The following is a 10273-nucleotide window of genomic DNA, read 5'->3' on the forward strand; positions in this document are numbered from 1 at the left end:
CTTATGATTAAAATAAAACGATATTTAAACGACGTTTCCTCTGTACTGATGACGGTAAGTGGGTTTTGTTGTGGATGAGTAAAAGGTCCATTCAGTTGAAAATGAAATTTTAAGAGAAGAGAAAATGACATTAATATTGAGGTTTTACATCAATGTTTTTGACAGGACTGAATGTTTTGTCTGGGCATATGAACATGGCACCTTGTCTGTGATTACCGGTAAACACAAAGCGATTTAAAAGGACAACTTTGCCGTTTTCTTTTTACCTGAATCCAATGGTTCTGTTGTGAGGACAGATATACCATTGATATGGTTGACTGTACGCCATTTTCTTTTCAGATGTTTTCCATGAGCTTTCTATCATCTTATTCTATAGTATGCGGTGTCACTGAGCAGTATGGGTCGGAGGGTTGAGGGATTTCTTTTTTTTTTTGTTTTCTATAAAAGAAAAATGTATTTCATATCATAATGTTTGTGTAACAATTTATAATATGTTCAATAAAACCATTTGACAAAAAAGATAACCTCGCATCAATCTAGCAATTTCCAAAGCATTCTGTTTCAAGAGCTTATTCTCAGAGGCGCTAGCAGGCAGGCGTGGGGGGGACTTTTTATAGTTTTAATTTTAGTCTGGCTTGTCTTTTTGTTTTGTTTTTCAGTATGTCTTGTTTAAAAAAAAGAGAGAGATTCTGTAAAATAAATCTAAAAAAAGAAGAAAAAAACAAACTTCAGCAGCCTATTCTGTGTAAAATGAGTCGACAAGAGTTTAGTTACAAGAACATTGGCGATTCTCGTTAGAAATCAAATCAGTCCGGTTTCCTTTTATTACGTGGCAACCATACCGGGTGTAACAATTAATCAGTTTGTAGAATTTCAGTGTTTAAGTCTTGTAAGGATTAGTGTACAGTAGCACACATAAGGAAGTACATCTTGCATTGAAAATTAAATCCTTAAGCCTGTTCTGGAGAACGGGAAATGGGAAGACTCTACACAGGCTAGATCCGCAATACATAAATCCTTCTACCACAAGAAAACCAATAATCTAAATGACAAAATAGACTGTGATCATGCGTGCCAAGCGCCATCAGACACAGCTGATAAAGCACGAAACACACTAAAGAAACTGGTAGGCGAGGCGGTAGGGACAAATTGGGAGAAAATAAAAAATCATACAAATATAAATAGCAATGTCTGTTACATTGCTGGAAGGTTTCATCTACAACTGATGAGAGACCAGAAGAGAAATCAACCAATTCTACAATAAAAAGCTTCAATTCTGTTAAATACATGACACACAAATGTGTGCCAGCAGCAAACAAATGTACTCACATGCTTACTAAAAGAATGTTTGTCACCCACTATATTCCTCTAAAAAGCATGGTCACACAGGCAGAGACTCACTCACGTCCACCATAAGTTCCCACTCCAGATTTACAGTATTATTTGTCTTTTTTAGGTTTTGAAGAAATTAAAAACAAAAGTTAACTAAGGGTTCATGACATTCACACGTTTGATAAACAAGATAATCTCAAGAACCAACAATCTTTTTAGGATGTTTGTAACACAAGCAAAAATGACCCTCTTCCTTCCTTGGACCTTTAAACTCGACAAATGGAACTAAGTGGAGCCTTACAGATCTATTTCGTTCCATTTCTACACTCAAGAGTTCTGGGGGTTCTTGAAATTAAAACGTTTGAGAACCACTGTCCAAAATGTGAAACTCTCATACACTGCATACGTCAAAAGCCCTATGGGAAAAACAATCATTTGAAATCTAGTGAGGGAATCATGGTAGGCTGCAAAACACACTCCTACTACTGACTGATCATTGGCTGCCATGTTTGTGGCCTGGGGAGAGTGGGGCATGACTCAGTCCATCTGTGGCCTGGGGAGGGTGGGGTGACTCAGTCCATCTTTGCAACATCTCTTTAAAGTCTTGTCTGCAGCTTCTACCGGTCAGGACTCTGCAGGAGGAAGACTTTGGCCTGGTTGTCCCCAGAGGCGGTGATGGCCAGCGACGCTTCTCTGTAGATCCATGCGAGACATAATTCTTTACTTGACTTGCGGAAAACCAACCGACAAAATACTTCTGGTACAACTCCCAATATTGGGATATGCCACTGTGTAAGAGGACATTCAATGACACTCGGCCACCGTAGTGAGTATAGCGGCTAGGGCTCATGGAATAAAGCTAAATAAAATCTCATGACTGAAAATGTGATGATGTTTTAGGTATCATCATTCTAAAACTATGGTGTTGCTGTTCTACAAACTAGTTGAAGAAATCGCAGGCTGAGGCTTTAAACTTATCTTTTGTGTCATTTCGTCTTTATGGATTGGACGATGCTTCTAAACATGTATTATATTGCTAGTTTGACCACTTCAAATACTCTTTAATCTTAAAATAACTGGGCTGCGTACCTGTTGAGGGTGAAGTCTAGGATCTCAGCGTTGTGGCCGTGAAACTCGGACACCATGTTGCCCGAGCGCCCGTCCCAAAGGCGCAGTACTCCATCCAGACTGCAGGTGGCCACTACGGAGCTGGAGTCCTCCCACTGCATGCGCACAATGGGAGCCTGGACCAGACAAAAAATGCAAACACAGACAGACAGACAAAAATGAACACAAACACACAGGAGTCAGCATAGCCCACGCACATGGAGATATGCACATCAAACATATACACCACTGATGTAAGACAAGAAAGGAATGTGACGGACAAAATGTAAAATAATACTTATAATAATAAGAGTAAAGTATTATAACCACTAAAACATATGGCAGCGCATCTGGGGCTCTATTTTGGTCCATGCTTATACCTTATCTCTAAAAGATTTTGCCTTTTCTTTTTTTTTTACTATTTTGAAAAACATTTTTGAATAGTTAAAATAGCTAATCTGAGCTTGTAGATGAGTACAATGGGTGAGTACAATGGATGAGTAGGGAGACCACCTCCAGCGACAACCACTGCAAGATGTGCTAGTTTATGTTGTATTAAGATACTCCACCATTACAGATTGGTTAAAATAACATTTATTAGTTCAAATAAGTCCTGGATTGCAGCTGTAGGTGCTGAAAATCAAATGAAAAGTGTCTTACTTTGTGTTGGCACTTGTGTCTCAGGGTCTGCGTGGAGAGGTCGTACACAGCCAGGGTCCCATCCAAGAAGGCCACAGCCACCAGGGGGAAGCTGCAACAGAGGAGACGTACGGTGAAGACAGATTTTTATTTGTTTTTAAATCCTTAAATGGATCAGCGCCAGTTTATGTTTTGTAATTATTACAATAATTACAAAAGTTTCTCTGTAGTACTCACACGCTGCAGAATCCCACTGATTCCACAGAATTGGTTTGCTCCTCGTCTTTTGAGGACTTGGCTTTTCCTCCGTCCACTGAGAAAGTTCCAAGGACCTTTAAAAAAAACCCCCGCAAAAATACAGATAAGTGCATGCATACACCGTTTAATTTTAAACACTGCAAAATGTGGAGAATAAAATATGTTATATTATGTGACTTTAAAAAAAAAACACCACAACCCTAAGCACAACTTAGGTTGTGCAGGGTTTTCAAAATACAAGTACATGAAAGCATTACCAGCAAAACAACCATGCACGTATCTTACTAACAGTGATTTTAGGATCTCTCCAGCACCTGTGCTAAGCCCATTTCCTCTCCATTGTTTGTCATGGCGAACCGCTGCCTTACCTTTCCTGTGATGGTGTTGATGAGCTTTGCTGAGCCATCCACTGAGCCCGTCATCACCAGAGAGCCATCCTTGTTGCATGCCATGCAAGTCAGCACCGCCTTGTGGCCATCCTGACCTGTTTCAGGAGATGTATGTATTTGTGGCATGGTGTCTCAAATGAGAGACTGAGAGATTTGGTAGTTTAGACAGTTTGGTGAACAAAAAAGAAAATCAATCATCTTGGGGGGCTATTTTACATTCTCTAATTGTGTAGACTTCTTGTAAATTAAGTAATAAAGATGTTTAACAATAATGTAACTCTTGTAACTCTCGTAAAATAAAACCAAATGGACCAGTATGGGTTAATTTGGTTTCATTTTACACTCTCAAAAGTTAAAGATCTATAAAGGTCCATTTGATAAGCAACTCTTCATCATTTAGCTGGAACCCCCTCAAGGACCACTGGTGGTCCCCGGACCACTGGATGAAAACCACTGGCCTAGTGGTTGAGGCGCATACCACATAATAGGCTCTAATGCAGCCTGATTGCGAGCAAGTTCGATTCCCGAATCCGGCGATCGTTGATGCATATCATTCCCTGTCTCAGTCCATTTCCAGACACTGTACAATCCAATGAAGGCCGCAAAAATATCAAAAACAATAATACAAATAATAAAGAAACATACAAGAATCCTAATATGACATTAAATCATGTGTACTATGAGGTAGTAAATTATTTTTCAGCTAGTCATTTATAGCAGCAATAGTAACGATGAGAAGTGCTTAGCAGAGTAGAACCATTTATCATCTTTAATATTTAACACAGTGTCACAGAATAGTTTGTTATGTAGCGTACTAGTAGGATATTTTCTTGTACATCCCTTGTGAGCTCAGCCTGCTTATCAGCAGTCTATTGTGTTGGAAGCCTGGATGAGGGGCCCGCCAACTGGAGAGTGTTGTGGTTAAGGGGCGAAACCAGCCTAGGGATGTCCCGACTCCCTATCATGTTTTGTTTTTGCTCCCGATCCAATTCTAATCATTTGATTTTGAGTATCTGCCGATACCAAGTTTTCCCAATCAGATATTTTTATTTTTATAGAACACGTCACTTATGCCATATCACCATAGCACAATATCCAAAATTACAGACAGTCTAATATCATGATATGAATATAATATTGATACTAGGGATGCCCCAATCACGTACTGTATTTTTTGCTCCCAATCCGATTCCGATTATTTGAACATTTCCGATCACGTGATGGGATCGAGACAATGGTTGAAACCCTAGTTGAACACCTGATGACTTCTGAATGACTTCCGTGCCGAGGCTTCCATTACAGATGGATGATAATCGCATCTTTGATGCATTTACAAACAAAACTGTTTGGAATGCCGATTATCACTGTACCTGATGAGACACAATCTAAAGACATTACAGACGTTTCAGCACCGTGCACTTACCGTATCATTACTCCCCTTAAATAGCCGCCATGCGGTGTCAAACAATGCTTTTTAACTCACCCTTGATGACGTGGATAGCGTTGCCCTGTTTGAGGTCCCACAGTCGTATTGACCCGTCCTCATAGCCCACTACAGCTTTTTTACCTGGTGACAAGCGTGTTGGTCATGTTAAAACCATTTTAACTGAATACTGCACCTTGAATAATGTCCTTATGTATATATAATGCACAGTACACAGCAGCTGCTATGCATCTTCATATAATTTATTCTTTTTGAATATTTAGATTTTTATTATCGTGAGAACGATGGCTTCCATTATAGCATAGTAACTTTTCAGGAATAGAAAGCCTGCAGTTTCTATTAGCTTGGATTCCCCAACGATGTTGTCACTGGATGAGGGGTTTCTGAACTGCCCACAGCTCTCCTATTATATGAGGACGTGATATTTTATCATGAACATTAGTGAGTACCAATTATATGAAGATAGGTTGGAAAGTGGTGAAGTCAAACCCTCAAGGCTTAGTAAACTGGACCCGAGTTGATTCTGTACTTGGACCACTTTTTCCCTCTACACCAAATCTCTCAACTAAATATTACATTTTCAAATGGTTTGAATGGTTAAACTGCACTGCGATTGTCATTGTGGTTCCTCACCGTCTGGCAGGACCTTGCCGCTGGAGGCCTGGCACCCAGGACCCTGGAAGGTTTTGCAGTCACCAGACGGGATCTTCCACATCCACACGTTCCCGTCTGTGGTTCCCGCTAGCAGCACAGGTGCACAGGGATGCCACTCCAACCACTGGTCCAACGCACATGATGGGAAACACCATTAAAGATTAGATTTCTGTATCTAGATAGGAGTAGATGTAGATGTCGGTGTAGAGGAGCACGGGCAGAGAGACATGGGAGACATGGCGGGAGTACGATTTAAATTTGAACCCCTACAACTCACAAGGAGTTATATGGTACCGTTGAGCCACCAGGCAGACACCCCTTCATGATCCATTAATCTGTTGATTATTGTTTCAATTCATCTAAGTACGTATAACTTGAGACCACTATGAAATAATAATTTACCCAGCAATTTACCCAGCAGTCAAAAATATTATGTGACTAAATTTGACTGAGGGACTGCCATTGGATTTTTTTGAATTTTCGTTTTTTTCATATGAAAGTAGGGAATCATAGCTTCAAATTGACATTGGTTGTTCAGTTTGACCCACAAGGTTTGGAGAGTGGCTTATAGAGTAATGTCTTGCAGAAAACAGCGAGTTGAGAAAACAGGCTAGAAAAGTTCACTTCTGTGGTCTCTAACATTACACCTAGCTACATCAGTGTTTCCTGCAGGAAAAAGCTTTGGCATGGTGCTGGGCGTGGGGGGGGGGCTTATGGCGCGCGGCCAAAGGCCGCGCGTCGAAAATTTTGATTAATTAATTAATATATTATTGCTCTTGTATTGCGATTGGAGACACTGGGGGGACACTGGGGGACACTGGGCAGGCACGGGGAGACACTGGTCAGGCACTGGGAGGCACTGGGGAGGCACTCAGGGGCACACTGGGGAGGCACTCAGGGGAACACTGGGGAGACACTGAGGGGACACTGGGGAGGCACTGAGGAGGCACTGAGGAGGCACTGAGGGGACACTGGGGAGGCACTGGGGAGGCACTGGGGAGGCACTGGGAGACACTGGGGAGGCACTGGGAGGCACTGGAGAGGCACTGGGAGGCACTGGAGAGGCACTGGGGAGGCACTTAGGGGCACACTGGGGAGGCACTCAGGGGGACACTGGGGAGGCACTGGGGAGACACTGGGGAGGCACTCAGGGGGACACTGGGGAGGCACTCAGGGGGACACTGGGGAGGCACTCGGGGGGGGGGGACACACACTGGGGAGGCACTGGGCAGACACTGGGGAGGCACTGGGGAGATATTGGGGAGGCACTGGGGAGACCCTGGGGAGGCACACAGGGGCACACTGGGGAGGCACTCAGGGGGACACTGGGGAGGCACTGGGAAGGCACTGAGGGGACACTGGGGAGGCACTGCGGAGACACTGGGGAGGCACTGGGGAGACACTGGGGAGGCACTCAGGGGGACACTGGGGAGGTACTGGACATTTCATATCACACACACACCATGATTCACTAGCCCCCTTTTTTGTTATATGATAGCTTGGCATGGCGCAAATAATTCCAGGCATGGCGCAGCGCCATGCCAAGAACATTGTGCAGGAAACCCTGAGCTACATGTTTAAGCATTTATTTCATATTTATGCTTATGCTCTAAGTATGTGAAGAGTCTGCCTGTGCTGTGCTATTAACTTATTTTGGGGAAAAAAGAAAAAAAGGTTTTCCTCCTCTGGTGAAAAGCTGGAGTTTGCACGATGGCAGGCGCTCAGTCAAATCTGGTCACATATAGTAGAGGTGATATACACAGATATACACATTACCCACATACTGTTAATAAAGTTCTTACCTCCAGGTCGCCGACCTCGAAAGACCAAATCTGTACTTTGGTCTCCACCTTCCACACTTTGATCTCACCACTCATGTCACCTGACGCCACCATAGAGGAGTCATGGCTAAACGAGGCACACGTCACTGAGTCTTTGTGTCCTGTGGATACACATCCAAATAATACAGTAAATCGATACCTAATGCTGCGTTCACACGGGCAAATGCAAAAGATGCAAATATGTAAAGCTACACAGTGTATTTGTAGCTGTTGTTGTAGCTATTGCAGCAGCTACAAACGTTGGTCTATCTTCATGTCGCTGGCATCCATTGAAAATGAATGGTGGATTGTATCTTTGCATCTGCCCGTGTGAACGCAGCAGTACAGCTCACGACACCTTCCCCTCATTATTCTAAAACCTGGTTTATATTTTGTCGTGCGAAACATATCCCAACCCAAAAAAAGGAGATCCACAATGTGATGCTAGTCTGCTTTTTCCACCATGTGACATGTACAGTAGAGTACACTTTTTTAATAAATTGAGCAGAAATTATTTCCATATGACCAATTGGATACAACTATTCTCGGACTTGGCAACTGTTCAAAACGGCATTGGCCAATTTTGGCTGTGGTTGTGTGTGTTGTGCTGCCGCAATGACAACACTCATTACAACACAGTCTAAGGGTGATCAACAATGCAGTTTGATGGTACCTTCTCCCTCCGCAGCTCACACAGAGTATCTACATGTTCGCGGTACTGAATGAAGTGAGCTGTGTCGACACAGCGTTATTCATCTACATCTACTTAACTACTTTGGACACTCACCGGTGCACTCAAACAGAACTTCTCCATTGCTCACTGTCCAGACGTAGGCCTTGTCATCCTCACCGCCTGTGATGGCCATGGTGTTGGTGAGCGGGTCCAAGCTCACACAAAACACAGAGCCTGTAGGGAATGTGTACATGTACAATAATAACCACAATGGAGCAAACTCCAAACTGAAGCACTGCAGTAGCGTGTAAGTAAGGAAAGTATTTATTACAGTATTTGAAAATGTTTAACCAGCTCCATAGATTCAAATCTGAAAATGACCAGTTCAATTTGTATTCAAAAATGGCCACTGGTTCCGTGAAAGGTTCCAAAAATCGAGAACTGAACCAGTTCTAGAACCAAAGTTCTTTTGGTGGAAAAGGGGCCAGTGAGTCTCCATGGACATGGTGAAGGGCAGTAACTTTACCCCTGTGTGGTGCCCTGATGCCCCAAATAAGATCTGATCAATCGACTACACTTGTGTCTTGTATCGAATCTACTTTTTTAAATATTTGCTGGGAGTGCCTACAGTACAGATATTGGAGCGAGTGTTACCTGTGTGCTTAGAGAAGGTCAACTCGCTGTGATCTTCAACATCTTCCTCCATCTCATCTTCTGTCTCCCAGTATTCGCTGTTATTGTCATCATTGTTCCCAGCGTCTTCAATGTCCACGTCCTCCAAGTCGTCAGCTAAATCATCTGTTGGACACACGGATGGAGAGACAAGGAGGACACAGGTTGATTTTCAGCTAGTGACACCACGGCCATACATGACAGGACAGCATTAGGCTTTAGTATAGTAGTGTAGTTTTGTGACGAAATGTTAGTTGGCTTGTTTGATGTTATTTAATCCAGGTTCAAACTTTGAGTAGTGTTTGCCTTGGGCATGAATTTAGCCTTTTAACACAGGAATTTACAGTGTATGGGCAGTGGTTAGCCTTGGATCAAAACTATCATAGATGTATTTTATCAAATACATCATACATCTATCATAATCTTGATCCAAGGCTATAGGCAGTGCCTATAATAAGTAAAATTGAGTGGGAACTTTATAGTCATAATTCAACAACAGAAATAGGATTTCAGTAGACAACAAACACCACCACCACTATACCAACAACTATTACTAAACTACAACTACTACTACTAGTAGTACTAGTACTACATACCAGGCCCTGGCTCAGTTTCGTCCAGGTCGATCACTTCAATGATCTCTTCATCTCCGTAAATATCGATTACATTAGGATCCATAACGGTAAAGTAACAGTGTGTGTATACAGGAATAATATTAATAATAATATGTATAGTGACGTTATCTGCCCTCAGGGGAGGTAGGTGGGATTACAAATACACCGTCGGTCGAACTAGATCGCGATATAAAGTCTAACAGATGGAAACTACTAGTAAAGACACAAATGCTCCCATTTTTGTTCACATGTTGGTTGTGAGGAAGGATGAGGACACAGACGCGTAAAGATGACGTCATTGAACAGAGTCCTCTCGGGCGTCGTTCAGTTTTAATCCGCTAGATGGCGGCACAGTAAACAAAGAACTGCTACGACTACGAATGTAAACAGAGCTGCTACCTTTTAACACTGAGGGTTTTTTTGTATACTATTTAAATAGTCTTGAGGAAAAAATGCTGCTATTTGTCCCAAAGTGAAAAAAATGCTCCCCCTCCAACTGTATATACTTTCTCCATTTTCAACTGTTTTTTTTTGTTTTACTATGTTTTGACACTTGCTTTGGCAATGTAAACGACATACGACAACGTATGTTTTCTGAATTTAATTGAAACAGAACCAAAGTTACTTTGGGTGAGATGCAAAACCACGCCCACGTAACCGATACGCCAGCC

General features: G+C 42.4%; 1 protein-coding gene across 1 annotated transcript; it reads right to left on the minus strand.

Annotated features, from left to right (window-relative positions):
- Window positions 1-794: 794 nt before the first annotated feature.
- On the minus strand, window positions 795-9866 carry aamp (angio-associated, migratory cell protein). The gene is made up of 11 exons (XM_080758697.1): window positions 9585-9866; window positions 8971-9114; window positions 8431-8550; window positions 7626-7765; window positions 5803-5947; window positions 5209-5292; window positions 3705-3820; window positions 3316-3410; window positions 3100-3190; window positions 2422-2576; window positions 795-2025 (listed from the first exon to the last, which is right to left on the minus strand). The coding sequence occupies exons 1-11, from the start codon at window positions 9664-9666 to the stop codon at window positions 1950-1952; spliced, it is 1248 nt and encodes a 415-aa protein (XP_080614823.1). The 5' UTR covers window positions 9667-9866; the 3' UTR covers window positions 795-1949.
- Window positions 9867-10273: the final 407 nt, after the last annotated feature.

The sequence above is a fragment of the Protomyctophum bolini genome, assembly GCF_963924005.1.
Source record: "Protomyctophum bolini genome assembly, chromosome: 24".
In the NCBI taxonomy this organism is placed as follows: domain Eukaryota; kingdom Metazoa; phylum Chordata; class Actinopteri; order Myctophiformes; family Myctophidae; genus Protomyctophum; species Protomyctophum bolini.